A 21,046-nucleotide genomic window follows, 5' to 3' on the forward strand; every position below is an offset into this window, starting at 1 on the left:
CAATTATTATGGGAATTCTCTGGTTTCGTAGAGTGGTGTGGAGTGTTAGCCAGAACAATACCTAGGAGCTACCCAAGTGGCATAAGGTTGGATGGGCTTTTGAGTAGTACTTAGGGTTAGTTTGTTGCTTTATTCTGCAATAGTGTCGTGTGGGCACTTATGAGGATTTTTGGTTGTGGTGGACTACTTTAAACCCTTTGTTTGGTGATTGTTCAGAGCTTGTGAAGTTTATGTTTATAATTTGTATTGTCTATCAAGTGTTTGCTGAAATGGTTATTTGTGAATCCCGAGTTAAATTCTTTCTCCGATTCTATCTTTTCTTTTGTATGTCCTTAAGGAACCATAAGAGGTTTTAGAGATATTGATCCTTTGTAAATGAATACGCAGGAGTATTGTATTGTCACAAACGGTCATCGCGCACTTGTAACAACTTCGTTTAACAAATCGTTCGTCGCTTTTATATGTTCGAACAAGTTACAGCGCACAGTGCGATCGCTCACTGTGCTGGGCCAAAAAGCCATAAAATGGTTTTGTTTTCGTGTGCCACAGGCTGTTTTTTACAGCTCGCTGCATCGCACGAAATGTCAACCATCTCAGCACCCTGGAACCCCCTAGGTGGCATAGGGCTGGGTGGAGCTTCGGTATATAGTTGGGCATTGAAAAATCTTCACAAGTTCGCACGTTGACTTAATGGGAACTTGCTTTCACGCCCGGCACCCGGTGAGCAATTGTCTGTGGACTTGCAACTGTTCGTTCTACCTTCTAAAGTCATTATTTTCCTCCATCCTCTCTTTTCTCATATGCACACGAGGTGCTTGCTGAATTGCTTGTAAAGCTTCCCTTTTTTCAAAATGTCGGGACTTGTCCGTCGCTCGTTTTCAATCTAATCAATTTTTTGTTTTATAGGTCCTTTGGGACCTGTACGAGGTTGCAACTAGGCTAAACCTTTGTGGACGCATATGTCGCAAGGATGCCTCAAGACTTAGGCAATCCCAGCTAAGTCCGAGAAGTTGGCGCAAGGGTGCGTCGCAACTTAGGCAACTTAAGCTAAGTTCGCGTCTTGGCCGCAATGGTGCCTTACGACTTAGGCATTCCAGTTAAGTCCGTGACAGTATGACTTAAGCAAAATTAACTAAGTTCATGACAAATGGTATTAGAGCATGTTAAATATACTGAATAACACTTGACATGCAAATAAAGGAGATTTAGCGGGGTTACGTTAAGGGCAACCAATACGCATGACCATATGGGAGAAATAAGCATTGAGATATAAAGAAAGGAATCATTCAAAGGAGTAAGATTTGAGATTGACATTTAAAGGAATGATCAATCTTCTATACAAGAGACATGACAAGCGAGCCGGGAAGCGAGCCGGGAAGAACGCAAGCAAAGCACACGAAGAATCATTTCATTCTTTAAAATTTTTATATTTTTAATTCCCATCGACTGTTTTCATGAATCCTCGATCGGTGTGCTCGATGATGACGGCAGGCATAGGTCGAACTCTTTAGAAATACCATATAATTAATATTATTTTTCATACAACGTAATTCCGTTGTAGTCTAGTTGGTTAGGATACTCGGCTCTCACCCGAGAGACCCGGGTTCGAGTCCCGGCAACGGAATGTTTGTTTTTGCCACTATTTTTAAATAAATTATTTAAAAAAATTGAAGAATTTTTCAAAATAAATAACATTGATATATAAAAAAAAAAAGAGCAACAACAGTGTACAACTCTCAATCCAATTCCCATCACACAATCAAATACAATATATAACAGGAAGACTAAAAGTTCCCTCAAAACACTTGCCTTGACAATATACATGTTTTGATTTCATCTGTTATTGTAAGTTCAATCATTTTGTGAACCACAAAACCCACTCAAGTCACTCATAATGCCTGTGAAGTCAACACACCAATGCCACAAACCCAAATTCTTGAGCAGACCTGACGGAAATCTATACTCAGGTCTTCCGGTGCATGTCAACCGGGGTATCGGAATTTGTTGAGGTCTAGTGGAATGTCTTGCAGCATAGGGGTGCTCGATGGAAGTCCTCCCTTCCATCAGCAAAAAACTCTGTGGAAGAGTATATGTCAGCCCTCCTCCCTAAAGCCTGCAGCAGTTGCTCTTTGACATGTCTCAGTGCAAGAAGAACACACTGCACTGTGCTCTTCATCTCTGGCTCACCTACCTCTATTATGTCCAGCTGCTTGCTTACTGGAACCAGAGCCAGCATGTTGTCTTCTTGCCTCCCATCACTGCCAGTAAATTCAAGCTTCAAAAGATTAGCAAGAATCACACCCGGAAATAACTAGTAATTGTTCAAAACTAGGGATAAACCGGTTCACAAGACTCTTGCCGATGCGGGATACGCGATAATTTCTTACACATGATTCCTAATTGTCTATATAGAATTTCTTTTGATTTAATATTGCTACTGAATAATAGATTCAGGATATCTAAAACTTTTACTTGTATGAACTTCTTGTTCATTCTTCTTGCCTATATCGCCAATCTCTACTTCCTACACTTGTCTGATCAAGCAAAATACCGGCACTTGTTTTTCCACTACTAATTACACCATAGTTGTGGACAACCAATTGGAATCAGACGTCAATGTACACAGGAATGGAAAAAGCAGACCAGCAAAACAGAGAAGTATATTTGTGGAAGAACATTGGATATCTTCCATAAGGTTCCTCCTCTACCCTGCCGAGCCTCAAACAATACCCAATCCGATAAGCTTTATGTACCAAAGGGAATCATAAAGACGAAACATACCTCATAGCAAAAGTAGTGCATTCTTTGGGACTAAAACCTTCATCTGCCTCAACAATGTTAAGCTCTTCCTGATACTGAGGTTTCATAGTCCAGCTTCCTTGCAGAGAGAGCAATCGATGATCCAGTTCCCCTGGCAGACTCCCCAAGACATCATCTCCAGGAAGGTCCTCTGATCCTAAAGAGCTCGGCATTGTTTTGGCATCACTTAGCAGACCACATTGTGCCGTATCACCTTCTAATCTCTGTTGGCCCAGGAAGGACTGTGAGGATGTGGAACTCACAGAGCTTAAAGGAATGTCCATTTGGCCCCTGCCATCCAAAAGCTTCAGAGACTGCAGTTTCTTCATGGCATGCTTCAGCTTCTTCTCTGCCCTGTTCATGCATTTGATCTCTTCAGCAAGCTTTCTTTCCAACTCTTCCAACTGTGACAACAACCAGTTACGCAAAGACAGTACAAAGAAAGATCAAAGCAAAAAGGACCTGGTGATGTTTCTGGCTGAGACACATATGGCACGTACCCTTTTGGCCAGTCTCTCAGCTTCCTCCTTGGCAGCCTTGGAGGCCACTCTCTCGGCCAGCAGCCTCCCTCTCAAACAGTGTATAGTCCTCAACCTGCCAACCTCCGTTTTCTCCATCACACCTCGCGTGATGCTAAAGAAAAAACGAAGCTACCGTCATCTTCTGCCACCGGCATTGCCTGTTCCATACAAGCAACATGCTGTCCGTTCGACTCAAACTCCACTTAGTCGAGTGACTTATAGTAGCAAATGGTGGGGGAAGGGAAGACAATTAATAACAGAGGTCAGGTAAGTAGGCCTGGGAGTGTCTTTTGCCCTTCCACGCTTAATCTGGGACCAGGAACATTTAAGAGACACAGGGCATATGTGCTTTACAGGACAAAGAGCTGTGTACTTTTTGGCTGAGGAACACACAAATCTACACAATCTTGGCCACAAAGGGTTCAGAGACCAGTGTGATCATGTGAGTAGAGTCCTGTAGTTTAATCCAAACTGGGATCAATATGCTTTAGTACTACTCAATTATCCACTTGCTCGCCCTCTGCTGCTGCTCTTTCATTACCATGCCATATTGCCACTTCTTTTTTCTCGAGCTCAAATGACAGGCACAGGAAATGAATCATGATTAGAATTGTTGGATGAGGATCTTACTTTACTGGCTTGGCTTGCGGTTGAAGCAAGGGGCCACATCCTCATCACATCCTCCTCCGGCAGCAGTTCATTCCACCTTCCTTTTTAACCTCTCAATCCTTGGCCTGGTGCTGAGCTCTGCAGTTACAGGGGATGGCGTTACCCGGAACAGTGCGACCATGATGTGGTCTCGGATCTAGTGGACCGGAAAGGCCGGACAAGGCCAGGTTGCAAAGGCAGTCTGCAGGAAGAAGCCATGAGACATGTTGTTCACGGGCTAGGATGGGACAGCAGCATGTGATCCTTGCAATGCAAAACCATCTCGCACTAGATTGACAAAGCAATGTCGTCGATGATAGTGCATTCAATTTGTCTTCGAGATACAGCCAAGATTCAAATGCTTGAACTTGGATGTGGAATGATCCGACAAAGTTGCAGCCGACGAGTTCTCACGTTAGCCCCCATTAGGCCACTACTGCATTACTACAAACAACATCCGTGCGTGCATTAATCTCCGCTCCATATAAGCAACTCGCCTCCTGATGAACTCGTCGCAGTTCTGCGTTCCATTTGCTATCGCTCGGCAATGAGAGTGCCAAGTTCATGAGGAAAAGGGAGGGCAGGCGAAAGGTAGGGTCACGGAGAACAGGGTGTAGCCCAGACGATGTGGCGATCCATCTACGAGGATGACTCGGTCATGCGCTGCTCCACAGACGCATCCTTCGCGTTCCATTCGATCGGAATGATCCTCTCGTTGTGCTTCGGTTCCTCGCTCCCTTCCGACGCCAAGGCAGAAGCAAGCGAAGCGTGAGCTCCATGTCCTGTTCCAGTCACGAGATGGTCGCCGCCACCAGCAGCAGCAGCAACAACGCTCGTGATATCCTCTGTTACTGCGTCGGGTCGGCGTGAGTCAACACGTTTCGTCTTCTGATAGAATGCCGCCGCGGGACCCGCCCTGCGGTGCTCTCGCCACCGCCCCAATCGTTTGTTCCCTCGACGCCTTCACCGAACGCCCAAACTTTGACCGGTCAACATCCAGTGGGGCCCGCCGGATGTGATTAAACGCTTACGTTTCGTCGATGCATGCATACGTACGCAGTCCTGCATTCCCTCTGTTCGAGTCTTCTCTGCTCTTCTCTCCCTCCTCTGTCAGTGCTTCTTCCCTGTGTACAATTTAATATAGGGGCTGAGCGAAGTAGCAGAGTCTTCCTGTGGGCTTGCGCCATCTCCGGAGGAACGAAGAAAGGATTGCACGAGCTCATGGAGGTGCCCAAAGCACATCACCAGGCAAACAACATGTAGCTCAACACTATTAATTGTTGTTGAAAGTGTCGCTCTCTTTCTTTGTGAATTAGCATGTAAGTTGTGAAGTGCTGAGGAAGTATCGCGGAATAAGGTAATCTTATTGGCATGCCTTTGATACACGATTGGCTCTCCCACAGGTAGCTATGGCGAGCATTCCACCACCAGAAGTTGTGAGGGGTGCCCAAAGGGAACAACAGCTGTCGCAGAAGCACTGCAGCAGGAGGAGATGGTAAGGCCACCGGTACCGGAGCCATCCCTCGAGTGCCCCAGATGCGAGTCCATCGACACCAATTTCTGCTACTACAACAACTACAGCCTCTCTCAGCCCAGGAACTTCTGCAAGGGCTGCAGGAGGCACTGGACCAAAGGAGGCTCTCTGAGGACCGTCCCCGTTGGAGGTGGCTGCAGAAACAACAAGAAGTCTTCTTCTTCTAGGGGGGCACGAGGGCAGCAGGCCTTCGACACCGACTCCACTCCGCCTCTCTGTAACGCTCTCCTACCCTCACTCCTGGCCATAGCAAGTCTCCTGAAACAACAGAGTGCCCATCAGGCTTTCCTTCTTGGAAACCCTACCCCTGAGCCCGGATGGTCTGCAGGGTTCCCTGACATACCGACGACTGCCTTTCTCGACGGCACCGGCGACCCAAGTGGCTTTCTTTACAGCATCAACCGTGGTGGGTATGGTGATGCGGATAGCAACGAGGAGGAGCAGCAGCTGCTTCTGCCCTTCCGTGGAGGCTTGGGCGGTGCAACCACGACAACTGCTGCAGCGTTTGATGTAGAGGATGAGGACGACAAGACGTTAATCGGATCATTACTGCCATAGTCGCATCGACAGACGTGTTAAGCCATGAATCAATGCGACTCCTTCTTTCATGCTCCACGACACATTATTTTGTCCTCTTCACCACATATCCCACGCGATTCGAAGGGGAAGGAGACATGCATCGACAGTAGTAGTGGGTCGTGGAATCGGACACAGGACGATGCACGAAACCTGAGCTTTCGGTGAAGTGACTTGGAATCTTGCAGGGGGTAGACTCCAAGCAGAGCAAACAAGATACGCTACACAGATCCGAGTATATTTTGTCGGTCGGGTGCAAATCTCCATGCACGTGGGAAGAGAATATTTGCATTTGGGGCCTTCCCATGCACGTCACGCTGCCATTCTTCCAAAGAGAAGCTCACTAGATAGATGCTTATGATGTTATTGGGGACATGAAAGTTGCATGCACCACTTTGATTTGACTACAACCATCAAAAGTTCACCACAAAATAAGCTGGTAAACGAAAAATGCCTTTGTTACAGATTGTGCATCTTTGGATGCAGGTTAGAGGAATCAAAGAATCCCAAGACCTAATGGTAATAATGAAAGAACCCCTTCATCAGATGTGCAGGCTGTCTCAGGGCCTCTCTCTTCCTGGACCTCTTAGCTCCCTCCTTTGACTTGTCCCACTGCCACACAGCAGACTGCACAGGTATCACAGTCGAGATGCAGCTCACGTACGCTATGCGCTTATTAGATCAGCAAACAGAGATGAGACTGTCCATGTGTACCTGCACTGGGAGGAGGGATGGCAGCAGGCTCGGAGATGATGGTGGGAATGGTGGCCACCGCAGCAGTGGCGGCGCTGGCGGGAGGGAAGAAGTGGGCAGGTACTCCCATGCCCGGAGATTGATGGTGGTAGAAGGGGTGGTACATTGGCAGAAACCCATTAGGAGCAGCCATTCCTCCTTGTGCTGGATAAGAAGAGAGCTGTCCCTGGAAGTGTCCTTGGCTCATCAGCTTCTGTCACCAAACCAGGGAAGTAGCAGCAGGTCGACATACATATAATATTTATCAACACATTATTGCAATTATCATTTTGTTTAGTCAGATTTCAAGTCATTAATTCTTGCTGCCATGTTCATCTTGTTCTCCAATGTAAAATGAGATGCCAAGGAACATGTGAATGCATGCTGGTGGAAGGGTGTTCGAATTACCGCATCGTAGCCCAAGTCTGTCATGTAGTTTGGGGAGTACCTGCAAAGATATATACAATATGATAAGCTTCACATCCAATACATTAGATTAAATGGCTTATCTCATTACATATATAAGGGGGGAGAGAGAGAGAGAGAGAGAGAGAGAGAGAGAGAGACACCAAAATCTCTCTTCTGGAAAGCGTAGTGAGGAGCAAGTAGTGCATGTGCAAGGCACGTGCAGGACGCTGGGGGAACCGAGAGAGGCTTCAAGCACTCTGGAACACGATAACCAACGGAACTCCGGCAATCCACTGAAAACGGAGGGGGTCCCAGAAACTGGTACCCACTTTGTGGCATCCACGTGGTCAGCTAGATAACGAGAGGTCCGGATCTGCTACGTGTCGCTGGGCCCCGCTTTTAATGGAAAGAACGATGCTAGTTCTGTAATATTCGTAAGAGTGAGGGGCGGACTCGGGGGCGTACCCGTAGGCGGCGGTGGTGGCGTACAAGGGAAGGAGGCCGTGGTGGAGATGGAACGGCGATGGCAGCGGCGGAGTTCCCGAGGGGTGGCGGTAGTACCACTGTGCTGCCGGTGGCCCCGACGACACGGACCTCGATCCCACCGCCATCCCTGCATCGCCTCACGCGACAAACACCAAACACCACAAGATCACATCACTAACAGAGCATCACAAACAAGAACGCTGCGGCCGACGGCAGGGAGTACGTACCAGGTGGTTGGTGGTGAACCCCGGAAGGGAGCGGCGCCGTGGTGGAGGGGGGAGAGGGGCGGAGGCCGCCGCGCTTGGCGCCGAGAGAAGCGAGGTTGCAGTTGGCGCGGCGACCGCTGATCACGGGCGTCGCGTCCTCGCACGCCTTCTTGGCCGCCTCCGCTTTCTTGAACGTCACCTGTTCAGACGCGCATCCCAAACCGTGACTTCCAACCCAAACGAGGTGAACAGCCGCGCAAGCGTACGTAGATCGAACTTACGAAGCCGTAGCCCTTGGATCGGCCGGTGACCTTGTCGGAGATGATGACGGCCTCGAGGATCTCGCCGTACTTCTCAAAGTGCTCCCGAAGGGCATCCTTCTGCGTCTCCCACGCCAGCCCGCCCACGAACACTTTGGTCAACGTCGTCTCCGCAAACTGCTGCCCCATCGATGTCTTCGTCCTACTTTTCCCCTCAGCTGCCGATGACCAACCGAGAGAGGAGCAGCAGTGAGAAGAAAGAGGAGGAAGGAGGCTATATAAGAAAGAGAGCTTCGGAGAGTGTTACAGCAAAAGGGGTGGCATGTCTTATGAGGATTGGAGAAACGACAGACGACGTGGGAAGCGGGGAACGACTCGGCACGGCGGGCCTACCGACGTGCCACCCTCTTCCTTCGACTCGAAAACCATTGCCACCCACCATTACGGAGCCAATAAGCTAACACGAGAAAGACACGCAAGCCGTGATATGCGGTGGGATGCTAAATATCCGAGACCGACGGCTGTGATGAAGAAATGGCGATGAAATTAAACGTCGAATCCTCTCGAGTGTTTTCGTGCAGCCTTTCGGCCAAAAGAGGCGACACAGTAAACAGAGGGTGTGCAGGGAGCATCAAAGCATTATCCATGCGTATTCTCTCTGTGGGTGCTCATAACGTGGACGACTGTACGGCGGCGCAATCTACAGAAGGGAAGGCAGAGTTAGTATCGGAGAGAGTAGTGACTTTGTGAGGTTTGACCGAGAGAGGAAGACGGTGCATGCATGGCCGTGAGTTGGCTGGAATCACAGAGAAGTGGGCTGGCGGAGGGGACAAAAATAATGCATTATTAAACGAGGAGGAAGCTTTCTGGATTATAACTTTTAATCCCATAAATTATTGTATCCTTTGTGGGGTGTGGTGAAGGGCAAGACAGCCTCGTGCCACCGCATGATGGCTCCCGGTGGCCTCCTCTTCCTCGATGATGACCAACGAGATGCTCATCGTCCTATGTCCCCAACTCTTCTTCTTCCATCTCTTTACTCGGTCGCAAACTGACGTGATACTGGTGAGCGTGCTACTGACTCCTGGCACATGCCCAGCATGTGGCCAGGAAACCCTTTTCAGCTGTATGGAGATTAATTAGTACCAGCTTGCACTGGAAGAAAGGCGATGGTTCCGAGTCGCAGTCCCAGCAACATGTGACTGAGAACCACGTTGTGGAGTGCCAACATACTTAGTTGTCTGCCACACGGACCTCATCGGTGAGATCACGCTGCCCTATACCTGTGTGCCACTAATGGACTCTGTTTGGTGCGGTAAGTATGGCTTGCATAAACTCATAACAGCTGGTCATCTCCCGACACCTGTGAGTGATGCGGTCACGTCCAAAAGACCAAATCTTTTGGAGCAACGGGATCTACAGATTCCTTCTCTCTATTTCTATTTCTGTAGCCGTTTCAGATAGCATGGCTGGTCAAACCATGCCTCGGTGCATGGTTTACTTACATGGTACGGTGACAACCAGGCGACGAGTAAGAGAATGCATCAGAAGCCAACTTGTTACTAACCCGTCCAAGTTTTCCATGTATGCCCAGAAAGTTAGGAGCACCAGTCACTACCCAAGCAGGTGTCCTATGACGATGAGCAGAAGACACAAATATAAAGATAAGGTTTTAAATGGAATCGTTCACATATTTCTGAGGCTAGATTACGTTGATGCAAGCGTATCATAGCACCATGATTCAAGTGAAACGAGGAAAGTAAATTATATATTTACATTATGAAAATTCCGATACATATCATGAAATTTTATGAGGACGGTATATCTCAAAAAGAAATATACTGTGCCTCAAGCAGATGGTATTGTGTCCTGCACAAAACTGCAAAATTTAGAACTGTTCAACTTTAAATTGGAAACTGGAAAAGCTGCATAACAAAACAGTAACAACAACAAAAATTCATGTTTTCCGTTGGTTAATGCACGTACCACTGTTGAAAAGGAAGTCACAAAAGAAAAAGGAAAAGAAAACCAACACAAGCATAGTTGCGCAAGACAAATTAAAGAGTAATAAGGCTTTTATCTTACAAAACAACTTAAACCTGGGGACCTTACAAATGATATATATATATATATATATATATAAGACATTAGTTGCAACAGTAAGCATTAACACCAAGTACAGACATTTGTCCCTCGCTTTTGCAGACAAGAATTTTTCTCTATGCAAAAGCAGCGATGCCGAATGGTAGGAAGTGTGGAGCATTATATCCTGACAAATAATTTGTGTCCAGTCAAACTTCAATTAATAAAGGTCGCTAACTTTTATAGCACCAAGTAAAATAATGGTAGTTCACTACAAGTTTATTCATAAACTAACAAATCTCAAACTATAAGTCTAAGAAACGAATTTTAAACTGTAATCATTAGTTAAACTTTGTAAAGGAAAAAAGGACCTGCACAATCTTTTTTCTGCGGAGAAGTGCTAACTTCTTTTTAAGAAGTTAACAATATTAAAATTTAACTTTGCATGAGTACACATCTTTTAAAGAAAATATTAACTTTGCCATGAGTACACATCTTTTTAAGAAAATATTAAAATTTAACTTTGCCATGATCTCTAGAGAAGGAAAATGAAACCAGAAACTTCATCATTTTTAGTCTTATTTGCAGCTTGAGTAACTCCATTCCTAAGTTAACACACAGTTTAAATCGAAAACATTACCTGCATAAAGAGGCTCTCATGGAACATAAGCAGATAAATCTCCAAGTTCAGAGATCCCCATTATGGAACTACATTGTGTAATACAAAAAAAAAAAAATCAATTTCATTGTCTCAGGAGAAGTTTATATTTGGTGGAACATGAAAGCTGCAACACAAGTTTTTATCTTAAATCACCAAAACCTTCCAATTTCTAAGTATTACACATTAAAAATATTACAGCCACAATTCTCCAAATAAGTCACACAATCAATAGCATATATAATGCACATAAACTCAAGATATTGTCATAGACAATTTTCTGTCAAAATTTGAGATGAAAAAGAACCACAAACACATGTACAGCATGTCCTGGTTTATGATAATTCTAATTATAATGTCATTCCTAAAGCCATGTGGTATCAATCACCTAAAAAGAGACTGATCAGAAATCCAACAGCTTGGTCATGAATCCATGGATAAAAAAAAATGAATTAACTATGTTGCAGCAGTGCTGTTTCATATCTTAGGATAAGTTGCAGATTCACTAAGAAGTTGTTTCACCATATGAAACTAGTGTTTACACATGCCACAATATGCAGGCGATTACTCACTAGGCTGTCTTTGTCCAAACTTTAGAAAACAACAGGTTTCGTTGTATAAAAAGGAAAGAACTACATTGCATGTAATGGTTCTGGTGATGTGTGAGGACAATGAAGTCAGGCACACATTAACTTACCTCACAGGCCACTCAGTTACAATAGTTAAGGTGAAGGGCCTGAACAAGTGGTCAAGAAGGCCTCACAGAAGCATTACGACACAGATTTCAAAAACACAGATTTAAAGAGGAAGGAATTGGATTCTATGCCAGGTGGATGAAACATTAAATTAGATTTATCTTCTCACCTTATTTAGGCCATACAGAATTAAAAGAGACCAAGGAAATCCACAACCAGAATCACATGAATAAGAATGAAATTAGCCCTCTATAATACTTTAAAAAAACACGTACACTTGACACTGGATAACGAATGTTACTCTCTTGACATAGACCCTTTCTTATTTCTATGCTTCTAATCACCACAGAACTTCAGGATGTTTATGTAAATAAAGAAAACACATGGAACAGAGACAAGAAAGAAAGGTCCCAAGGTTTTTAAGACTGTTGTTACTTCTGATTTGACAGCGAAGGTCCTTGATTAAAGAAGATTTTGCATGGCCTTGACATGAAAGAAAAGATAAATAGTCCCAACTGGAGTAGATTCAATGTGGTCATCTATATTTATCGAAAAAAATCTTGTTTCGAACAAAATTCACTTGAACATATTATTGTCAGTTTATTCAAAATGGAGGACCAACAACTCAACCATTACCACACCTCAACTGAGATACTAGAGACCAAACTTTTAGAATGATCCTTGTAGCAAGTAGGATGACAATATTTATTGTAGTTTTGAGATGACTAAGGCACCCAACATACAAATCCATATTGAGGAAGAATGAAGCGACTGACTTTCATGTAAATAATTATTAGAAACAAGTATAGCAAAAAAATGAGATTTGATGCCCCTAATGCGATTAGAGATGCTGCAAATAAAGAACTCAATGGAGAGAAAAGATACATGTAGCTGGCCCAACTAGTTGGGATCCTTGGGCATATAGTACAGCTCATGATTCTTGTGTTGAAACAATTAAGCACATGAGCGATTAGACACACACCTAAACAATGACTCTGGTTATGCAAGACTACATATATCATTAGCAGTTACAAGGTAGGAAAAGAAATTATAAAGGAAGATCTCCACTAGATTGTCACTCTTAACACACACATGTCCAAAATAATGCTCCCAACTTGCAAATACAAGATACTTTTGTTAGTTGATTGGTAAATTTAAGCTACAATGTCTCAATCTCATCTGCAATTATTTAGCCTGGTCAACATGTAACTGCACAGTTGCAGCCTTGCAAAGAGGTAATTAGACAAAGTCCAACAAGAATGATCAGCCAGTAATAGATGACTTTTTCAATTGAAAGGAAATATATATGATATTAAATTCAAAAAATCGAAGAAGCAAGATAAAAATGGTAGTCCAGTGCAAAGACTCCAGCCAATACAGGATTCTAGAAGGATTAGTCTTGCTCCTGCAAGTGGAGAAAATGCTTCAACAAAAGGATGGCCCAAGGGCCCAAGTGGAGAAAATGCTTCAATGTGATGTTTGAAGAGGGTTAATGTATGCAGCTTTACCCTTCAAGTAGAGGGTGTATTCCCATTATAAATATCTGAAAAGCAAGATACGATCACCAAATTATCAAGCAAGACTGAAACCAAGTGATATAGCCCCCAATAGTAGCCAAATCTCTAGCAAACAACAAATACACAAGTACATTCAAGTATTGCGTGCTAGCATACCTAAAACTAGCAAGCATTAGTCAGTAAGTTGCTCTTCCGATCAAAAAGATCATTTATTTCCAGTGTGTGAGAAACTAACGAAAAGAAATCACTTTTTGACTCTGCCCAGTCATTGACCTCAAAATGATCATAACTTCATGTGAAATGTTCACCCATAGTACTTGGTCACATTTAACATCCATTAACCAAGAATGGAAAATTGTCAAAGAGATTATAAAGACCTCAATGCAATAGAAGCCATTGTTGCACACAAAAAGTTCATAATGACATATTAGTGACGAAGCCTGAAGAGTCCAAAATCTTAATATAACGAATTTTTTTAACACAGATATAAATTAAAGAGCTTTAAAAACTTTAAACAGCCAAATGAATGAAGTAATGACCTGAGGATTCATGTAATCCATGCCTTGTGTATAAGAACCTTGTTGAGGAAGAGCCTACACATAACCATTCATAAATAAGTTCAAATTAGTACTACAAACAAAGCAATAATCCTTTAGAGAAGCAGAAAATTAAATCAGAAGAAAAAGTACCTGGTACTCCATTCCTGTGCTTGTTCCAGATTGTTGAGCCCCTCCTAATTCTCTCCTGACAGAGCCCTCTCCGCCCTGGGCAGACAATTGACATATCATCGGAAATAGATCTTCATGCAACATAATGAAAGATAATGCTTCCCCCTTTTCCGATCGGGAGAAGAACACTCAGGTTAAGGGAAAGAAATAATTACCTCCAACTATACCACCATATCCGCAGCAATGAAATCCATCCAACGGGCCGAGAAAGAACAACACAAAAGATTATCAGGTCAAGAATGATCTCTAAATCCACTTAGAAACGAAATGCAATCCGAAGGAAGCAGAGTACCTCTCGGTATTTCTGGAGGTATAGCTTCAGCGGCTCGATGTACTCCTCAAACCCCAACGTCGCCATCGCCCAGAGCAGATCGTCCCCATTGATCGTCTTCCTCTTCTCCTTCTGGCATCTATCGCTCGCCCTACATCACCACCGACCAGCACGATCAAAGGCAAGCCACCGAAATAAACGAAGGGACAAGACTCGTCCGATCTCACTCGCTGGTGACGAAGCTGATGAACTCGGAGACGCACTCCTGCATCGTCTCCTTAGCGTCCTTAGCGATCTTGGCGTTGGCGGGGAGCGCCTTCTTCATGATCCGGATGATGTTGGCGATCGGGAGGAACCGATCCTGCTCCCGTACGCCAGCCCCCGCTCGAGGGCTATGCTCGCCGCTCTCGTGACTCCCGCCTCCGCCTCCGGGGCTCGCCGGTGGAGCCTCCGCCATCTGCAGTTAGGCCGGAACCCTAGATCCATCCCAAGAAGAAGGTCAAGGAAAGAAACCCCAAGAAGGGGAGAGGTCGGTGGTCGTGGCGGTGGTGGCGAAGAGAGGAGGAGTGCGATTATTACCTTTATTTGGTTCGTAGTTGGCGCGTGGAATTTTTTTTTTTTTGCCTTTATATTTTCCTTTTCCTGATGCGTCTCTCGCGTTCTCTGAGAGGCGGAGGGTGGAGATCGGACGCTGGAGAAGAAACGGGGAAGGAGACGCCAAGGATGAGCGATGGGAACGAGGGGTGGCTTTATAGTTGGCAGCAAGCATTGTAATGCCCGGCAATTACGGGACGAAATCCCCTAATAAAATTATTTTAAAGTCGTGCCCATAAAAAAAAAAAAATATATATATATATATATATATATATATTTTATTTTTTTTTGCTGAATAAAATAGAAACATACTATCTACTGTTTCTAATAATATGTTACCAGGGGACCCTACATGCTTCGCACGCGTGGCTCTGCAGCACCACAGACCACGTAGCTGACCAATCATTGCCGATCCTACAAATTTGAGCCTTACATTACACACAAGTCAAATTGCATCTTTCACAATTTTCGGGCAAATTACATGTACTACCAAATTTGGAATTATATTAGATTAAGAATATAAGATAAGCTTAATAAATCTATGAGCATAAGATTTTAGATGAATTAATAATAGCAAGGAATTGAATTTGGTCTGCCTTTGTCCACGCCTGAATTATCAATATCAAATATGATATCAATGAGCTTAATATTCTAAACATATTAACAGTAGGAAATTACATATACTAAGCATCCAAACAAAGCATTAAAGCCCATCAGTTTCTCCAAATCTCCAACTCTATCAGAAGAGTATAGCAATAACAAATGGTAAATTTCTAGTACCCAAGTCATAAAAAAAAAGGTTTTAAGAGAAAAAAAAAAAACAATATGCACCAGGAACACAGATGAATCAAGATGCAAAGTGATCAACCTCAATTAGAAATCAACAAGAAATGCCATCTTGAATAGGTCACCCACATATTAGTGACATCCATAAGAATCATGGAAACACAGCAATATTCATATATCTATCCAAATGAAAATGAGCTCTCAGTTGCTACAGCTTCCATCAGACTTTAGTTTCTAAATTACAGACATCTTCCCTACATGAAACAGCTATTCAAGAGAAGGAAATGCCACTTCAGAACTTAGTCATGACAAATTTCATGATGAATATATCGTTAATGCATTTGTATAACTCTGAGCCTATAAATTCCACAGAACAAGTAGGACAGTATGACCCCTCAAAAGGACTAAAATATTAAAAAAAAAGTATTCTATTAGAAAGAATGACTCTGCCTAACCAACTAATCAGGGGTAATCCATATGCTTCAATGTGCATGTTATCAGAGACTTGCTCCATTGTCTCCTTCACTGATACCACAGCATACGCGACAATGGAAACATAGGTAAGGAATGTGATGCCATGACCTAAGATATTTGCGTTAGGTTGAGTTTCAACAGGGAATACATCTTATTTGCAGTCGCTGAATGGTGCTACTTCGAGAAGCTTTTGATTCCAACTCAATCTTAAGCTTGAAGCTAACAAGGGTGGTTCCAAAGATGTTATATTTTCCTGCACTACGTAAAGCAACTTCTGCATCACTGAGCCTCTTGAAGACAAATTGGAATGATTTTTCAAACTTTATAACTTCCGTTTCTGCTTCCCTAAGAGATCCAAATTACCCAAAAGCCTTGTTGAAATCAGCTTCGGTAGGAACATCATCTGACCCACTAAATGTCAAAGCCAACACAGTCGACATGCACTCATTAACTTCTACCTTCCAGTTATTGCACGTTATTAGGATTTGTGCCATCTAAAATCTGTCCATTCAGTTTTTCACTATCTGCTATGTGCATGTAATTAGGATTTGCAGAGTCATCCTGTAAATGCTGTCCCTCTTCTGATATAGAATTCAAGGCAAGGTGAGGTGCCAATTCATCTACAGGCTGCTACTTCTATTGCAGCTTCCCCTGTAATTCAACTTCTCTTTTTTGCTTGGTTGATACCACTTCTTCCCCTTCAGTAACGACGACATCAGACCAATGTGATTCCTGTACATGGTCGGATACCGTTTCCAAAGAGGCTGACTTGATATCTGTGGATTTTCTTGTGCCCCTCTTACCTGAACTACAAAAGACTCGGCTTCTAAACTCAGTGAAGAAACTGAACATTACAGGTAGAGAATTGTACTCCTCAGTCGGATCGCATGCGGCTACAGAGAGCTCGGCAAGCATCTCGCCTGAAGAGGAATAGTCCCTTGGGACACTTTTGATTCCTCTTCGAGTCTTTTTTTGTTTAGAAGCATCACCAAAATCATCTTTTCTACCACTTGCTTTAGTTGAGCTTTTTGTTAATGCATTACCATTAGACTTAAGCATGGGGGGTGACCCTGTCATCTGTCCTGCCACTTGATGCATGCATTCTCCAACCTTCAACTGTTTTCCATGTCTGGAAGTCTGTGACTTGGTTCCCAGATCCACTAAAGAGTCAAGCTTTTTCTTCTTGCCCTTCCCTGAATCAGCGGGATCAAAATTGGCACCCTTATCATTTTTGTGTGAAGAAGCATTTCCTTCATATCTAGTGTTCTTATCCACATCATGATGATCATTGTTCTTTTCCAGGAGCTCAGATAAGCTTTTCTTTTTCCTACCATGCTCAAAGATGTGTTTCTCCTTTCCATGTGAACTTCCTCTAACTCTTGATTTTCTTTTGCCCGAAACAGCATCTGAAGAAGTTGGAGTTGAGGGATCACCGATGTCTTCACCAGATATCCTTTCCATGGATGGTGAGCCCTCGATATCGTTCTCCAGTTCTTCAACAAGAACAAATACAGGAAGCTCAGCATATCCCATTGAGTGATAAAAGGCCTTCAACTGAGACTTGACTACCACAAACTCCAATTTATCAACCCCACCATGTGGGAACTGTGCTAATGTTTGGATATAGTCAACAAGTCTAAGAGGCTCAAAAGAGGTTGCAATACAACACCTGTCAACAGTGGAGCCACATGTTCCTTCCTGAATCCCAGCATTCTCAATCTTTTGATCCTCGAGGCTAGCATAAATTTCATCCATAAAACAATGGCATGTCATTCCCATCTCGACACGCCTTGATACCTCTTGAAGTGCAGCACTCACAGCAGTTACAAATGCATTCGAACTGCTCTGATTCTCCATTTGTGAAAAGTATGTCCCAAAATGCTTCAATCGTGACTCATCACACCAAGCAAATGTCTTGTCTCCAAAAAATGCAACCAGATGATGATCTTTCTTCTGAATGTTCGACGCCATTTTGGATGCATCACAAGGATAAAAAATCTGACCAGGACACCAAGGATGGCTCCTCACTTTACCCCACACCAAATCAGAACCGGCAAACGCAGCCTTCTTCTCGTCTTGGAAGGGAAAGAGGCAACCAGCATGTTCAATAAGTTCGACAATGGAAGGCCGAGGCCTTCCTCTCTTTCTCCTTGCCTTGGATTTCTGGTCACTGAGTGGCACATCTTGATCCCCACAGCTTCCTGTCACTGCACTAACATTGAGATCAACCACCGGACTAATAGCATCTCCTTTATCTATTGATTTCTGAGGCCTTCCCCTCTTCTTACTTGCCGCCATCTCTTCTTCACCGACCTTCACATCTTCGTCTCCAGGACTGCTCATCTCCATGCCAACATCCGTAACGACAATATTATCCACCAGCTTTACATCAGCTACAACAGCGTCTGCATGCCGAATTCCAGCTTCCACATCAACCTTCACCTCATCCACATCAGCCATAGCACCATCTCCTTTACCTTCTGCGTCCTTCTTATCGACAATATTAGTTTCCCCACCAGGTGTGCCAGCCTCGGTGACGACCTTCACACTGCCAGCATCAATTAACCCTCCTCCAACAACTTCGATCGATTCTCCGCGATCTGCATCCACCGCATTCAATTGCTGTCCAATAACGTCTGCATCGCCTACCACCGCTGCATCTTCCATCGCCCCACCGTCCGACACGCATTCGACTCTCAACGCGTCCGAACCCAAATCCACTGCATCGGTTAGGGTCTCCGTCTGCTCGCTGGCGATCGCGACGCAATTGAGGTCGAGGCTGCCGCGTCCGGCCTCGCCCTCGGAGGGATTCGAATCCATATGGACAGGAAAAGCGAAAACCCTAGAAAAAAAATCCGCAATCCCCTAAATTCCACAAACCTGGAGAAGAAGAAAGAAAAATCACGATCAATTCGAGAACAGAAGAACCACCGAGGGGGGGATTCGGTCTTTGATTTACCTCGGGATTGGTTTCGCCGCCCCAAAACGAGAGGAACGGGGGATTAGTCGGGACGACGAGAGACCCGAGGAGGCCGGACGAGAATGGGCCGAAGAGAGGTCGGTTCACGGTTCGTTACAGTTACCGCGCTGACGAGTGGCTTCTTGTAGAGCACAGGTGGGTCGTGGCGGGTGACGTCACTGGGTATCATCACCGCCCGCGGTGGTAATCCTCGTTCAAACTTGTCCTGATCGCCGCCAAAACCAGCGCTTTAAATTTCGCGCATCCGAGTGCCTACGTGGGGATTCCATTGTTGCATGACGTGTAGTTCGCAAGTGCCAATCGGGTCGGATCCACATATGATCCCAACCGATAAGATCAAGACTCGATACCTGACAGTTTCGGGTCGGATTCTAACGATTCATGGTGACGTCTAAGAAGAAACATAGAAGCTTGTCTGGTCAACCATGCCAGCTGTGTTTTAGGCAAGAAGGAGAGACATGATTAGGATGTGTATGAAGGCAGCTGGCATGACAATGACCATGGCATCCCCATGGTTTGACCTATAGACATTATTCTACTTGGGGCTTAACAACACCATGGTCAAACATATCCATCGAATCGAATCATCCTAATTGACCATGGTCAAAATCAATTGGAGTGCTGTCATCACATGTCGATCCAATACAAGTCTTTCCTAATCCTTCTCTCTATGTAATAATTGTGATAACACTCGCGTGACATCAGCTACCCCAGATGACACCTCCCGTCTCTATTGACCTGATAAGGCACCCGATCAAAGCGGATCGGAACGCCTATCAAGGCGCATTAACACCCTGCTCAGGCTCGATCCCCCACTCTACGCCAACGGCAATGTCAGACGCTACCAGAAGTACGATCCTGCTCCCTGCGAGCAGGCACATCATGTAACGGTAATTCTCACTATAAAAACCCTCGCGCGCCGATGAGAAAAAGAGGCACAAGAGAGAGAGAGACAACTTGGCCGAAAAAGAGCGAACCCCCTACGACCACTCACTAACTTGATCGTCGGAGGGGTTGGGTCGAGCTCCCCGATCTAACCTTTATGCAGGTGTGAAGCCGAAGGTCCCCATTGAATGCGCAGGCGAGAAGTTCTTGCTTGGAAGGAATAGGAACCCCATCCCAATCAGAACACCATGATCGGGTACCTCAACAGTCGGAAGGAGCGTCCCAGGGAGATCCCTATTATCCGGACCTGAACCAAGTCGCGTCGGTTCCGAGGTCACGACTTAAGGTTGTTTACACTAACACTATCATTGAAAGTGTGTTTGCTAAATCATTTTGAATATTAAACAAAATTGTGTGTATGCCTACTTGTTGACTATTTTATTGTGATTAGTCAATAAAACTCGAATTTGGATAGGAAAGGAGGGAATGACCAAACACTTTGACTTGACGAACTCCACCTAAAATTTTGATGCTGCAATTCCTGTTAACTATAGACTTACGTAATGGTCCCATTGTGATTACTCTCTCTCTCTCTCTCGTTCTAAACAGTAGAGAAGCATTTTTAATCTATAGACTTACGTAATCAAATAGGAATTGACTTCCTCGCAAGAATGCTCGGTGATTAGGCACATTTAGTCAGCATCGAGACATCAAGAAATATTAGGCAGTCACCCATTTGAATACATCCCATAGTCAACGCATCAAACGGAGAGGAAATATTGGGTAAGAGACTTTTGTCATATTCCTTAGAATATTCTTGTAATCACGTTAGATTAATATAATCATTTAAATATTATTTTATTCTTTTAATTTATTGGGTCTCCCTTACCCTTAAATATGATTTTTGAAACTCATATGTTTTATTTTGAAACAGACAAAATCGTGTAGGTACGTTTATCGTCCAAAATAAATTTCTCCTAAGCCTACAGAACGTATCAATAACTAATTGATCATTTAGCTATGAACCCTTTGATCTTCTAAATGATCTTATCAGTGTTCCCTACAGGACGTACGAGAGCTAAAATTTTATATCTCCCCCAGCAATCTTATATCGACATATTATATATATATATATATATATATAGGATTATAAAATTTTACATCTCCCCATCAATTCTATATCGACATATTATATATATATTTATA

At 44.1% G+C, this 21,046-nt stretch overlaps 5 protein-coding genes and 1 non-coding gene across 10 annotated transcripts; 2 read left to right on the forward strand and 4 right to left on the reverse strand.

Annotated features, from left to right (window-relative positions):
* Nucleotides 1-1,551: 1,551 nt before the first annotated feature.
* TRNAE-CUC (transfer RNA glutamic acid (anticodon CUC)) lies at nucleotides 1,552-1,624 on the forward strand. Its single transcript has one exon. It is a non-coding gene; the product is annotated as a tRNA-Glu (tRNA).
* Nucleotides 1,625-1,726: 102 nt separating this feature from the next.
* Nucleotides 1,727-4,946, reverse strand: LOC135652576 (uncharacterized). 2 transcript variants are annotated; one of them, XM_065173598.1, is made up of 3 exons: nucleotides 3,300-4,946; nucleotides 2,782-3,203; nucleotides 1,727-2,258 (listed from the first exon to the last, which is right to left on the reverse strand). In XM_065173598.1, the coding sequence occupies exons 1-3, from the start codon at nucleotides 3,414-3,416 to the stop codon at nucleotides 2,012-2,014; spliced, it is 786 nt and encodes a 261-aa protein (XP_065029670.1). In that variant the 5' UTR covers nucleotides 3,417-4,946; the 3' UTR covers nucleotides 1,727-2,011. The 2 variants fall into 2 exon arrangements, with proteins under 2 accessions (XP_065029670.1, XP_065029671.1); XM_065173599.1 differs by having other exon boundaries at nucleotides 2,782-3,153; nucleotides 3,262-4,946.
* LOC103972658 (dof zinc finger protein DOF5.6-like) lies at nucleotides 4,888-6,285 on the forward strand. The gene is made up of 3 exons (XM_065173595.1): nucleotides 4,888-5,020; nucleotides 5,113-5,287; nucleotides 5,372-6,285. The coding sequence occupies exons 1-3, from the start codon at nucleotides 5,009-5,011 to the stop codon at nucleotides 6,058-6,060; spliced, it is 876 nt and encodes a 291-aa protein (XP_065029667.1). The 5' UTR covers nucleotides 4,888-5,008; the 3' UTR covers nucleotides 6,061-6,285.
* Nucleotides 6,286-6,426: 141 nt separating this feature from the next.
* On the reverse strand, nucleotides 6,427-8,499 carry LOC103972327 (probable RNA-binding protein ARP1). Of its 4 annotated transcripts, none has more exons than XM_018820203.2 (6): nucleotides 8,192-8,499; nucleotides 7,932-8,109; nucleotides 7,684-7,831; nucleotides 7,219-7,258; nucleotides 6,793-7,024; nucleotides 6,427-6,690 (listed from the first exon to the last, which is right to left on the reverse strand). In XM_018820203.2, exons 1-6 carry the CDS (start codon nucleotides 8,357-8,359, stop codon nucleotides 6,665-6,667), a joined length of 792 nt encoding a protein of 263 aa, XP_018675748.2. In that variant the 5' UTR covers nucleotides 8,360-8,499; the 3' UTR covers nucleotides 6,427-6,664. The 4 variants fall into 4 exon arrangements, with proteins under 4 accessions (XP_018675748.2, XP_065029669.1, XP_065029668.1 ...); XM_065173597.1 differs by having other exon boundaries at nucleotides 6,427-6,705; nucleotides 6,793-6,997; nucleotides 8,192-8,495; XM_065173596.1 differs by having other exon boundaries at nucleotides 6,427-6,705; nucleotides 6,793-7,021; nucleotides 8,192-8,494.
* A 1,612-nt stretch (nucleotides 8,500-10,111) lies between these two features.
* On the reverse strand, nucleotides 10,112-14,859 carry LOC103972329 (nuclear transcription factor Y subunit B). The gene is made up of 7 exons (XM_065174435.1): nucleotides 14,701-14,859; nucleotides 14,349-14,597; nucleotides 14,115-14,272; nucleotides 13,812-13,921; nucleotides 13,662-13,715; nucleotides 10,893-10,960; nucleotides 10,112-10,439 (listed from the first exon to the last, which is right to left on the reverse strand). Exons 2-6 carry the CDS (start codon nucleotides 14,576-14,578, stop codon nucleotides 10,940-10,942), a joined length of 573 nt encoding a protein of 190 aa, XP_065030507.1. The 5' UTR covers nucleotides 14,579-14,597; nucleotides 14,701-14,859; the 3' UTR covers nucleotides 10,112-10,439; nucleotides 10,893-10,939.
* A 793-nt stretch (nucleotides 14,860-15,652) lies between these two features.
* Nucleotides 15,653-19,034, reverse strand: LOC103972330 (PWWP domain-containing protein 5). Its single transcript, XM_018820166.2, has 2 exons — nucleotides 18,935-19,034; nucleotides 15,653-18,817 (listed from the first exon to the last, which is right to left on the reverse strand). The coding sequence occupies exon 2, from the start codon at nucleotides 18,793-18,795 to the stop codon at nucleotides 16,612-16,614; it is 2,184 nt and encodes a 727-aa protein (XP_018675711.2). The 5' UTR covers nucleotides 18,796-18,817; nucleotides 18,935-19,034; the 3' UTR covers nucleotides 15,653-16,611.
* Between the last annotated feature and the right edge of the window lie 2,012 nt (nucleotides 19,035-21,046).

This window comes from Musa acuminata, chromosome BXJ3-11, assembly GCF_036884655.1.
Source record: "Musa acuminata AAA Group cultivar baxijiao chromosome BXJ3-11, Cavendish_Baxijiao_AAA, whole genome shotgun sequence".
Taxonomy (NCBI): Eukaryota; Viridiplantae; Streptophyta; class Magnoliopsida; order Zingiberales; family Musaceae; genus Musa; species Musa acuminata.

What these genes read in the sequence shown, in the direction of transcription:
- LOC135652576 (XM_065173598.1), bottom strand. Translation starts at nt 3,416, where the DNA reads ATGGAGAAAACGGAGGTTGGCAGGTTGAGGACTATACACTGTTTGAGA. An exon ending in CTGAGAGACTGGCCAAAAGG is followed by an intron (nt 3,204 to 3,299) that starts GTACGTGCCATA and finishes TTGTTGTCACAG; the next exon opens with TTGGAAGAGTTGGAAAGAAA. An exon ending in TGCACTACTTTTGCTATGAG is followed by an intron (nt 2,259 to 2,781) that starts GTATGTTTCGTC and finishes ATTTACTGGCAG; the next exon opens with TGATGGGAGGCAAGAAGACA.
- LOC103972658 (XM_065173595.1), top strand. An exon ending in CTTTCTTTGTGAATTAGCAT is followed by an intron (nt 5,288 to 5,371) that starts GTAAGTTGTGAA and finishes GCTCTCCCACAG; the next exon opens with GTAGCTATGGCGAGCATTCC.
- LOC103972327 (XM_009386631.3), bottom strand. Translation starts at nt 8,359, where the DNA reads ATGGGGCAGCAGTTTGCGGAGACGACGTTGACCAAAGTGTTCGTGGGC. An exon ending in GATCCAAGGGCTACGGCTTC is followed by an intron (nt 8,110 to 8,191) that starts GTAAGTTCGATC and finishes GCGTCTGAACAG; the next exon opens with GTGACGTTCAAGAAAGCGGA. An exon ending in CATCCCTCCTCCCAGTGCAG is followed by an intron (nt 6,706 to 6,792) that starts GTACACATGGAC and finishes ATACCTGTGCAG; the next exon opens with TCTGCTGTGTGGCAGTGGGA.
- LOC103972329 (XM_065174435.1), bottom strand. Translation starts at nt 14,578, where the DNA reads ATGGCGGAGGCTCCACCGGCGAGCCCCGGAGGCGGAGGCGGGAGTCAC. An exon ending in ATCAGCTTCGTCACCAGCGA is followed by an intron (nt 14,273 to 14,348) that starts GTGAGATCGGAC and finishes GTGGTGATGTAG; the next exon opens with GGCGAGCGATAGATGCCAGA. An exon ending in TGGATTACATGAATCCTCAG is followed by an intron (nt 10,961 to 13,661) that starts GTCATTACTTCA and finishes TACACAATGTAG; the next exon opens with TTCCATAATGGGGATCTCTG.
- LOC103972330 (XM_018820166.2), bottom strand. Translation starts at nt 18,795, where the DNA reads ATGGATTCGAATCCCTCCGAGGGCGAGGCCGGACGCGGCAGCCTCGAC.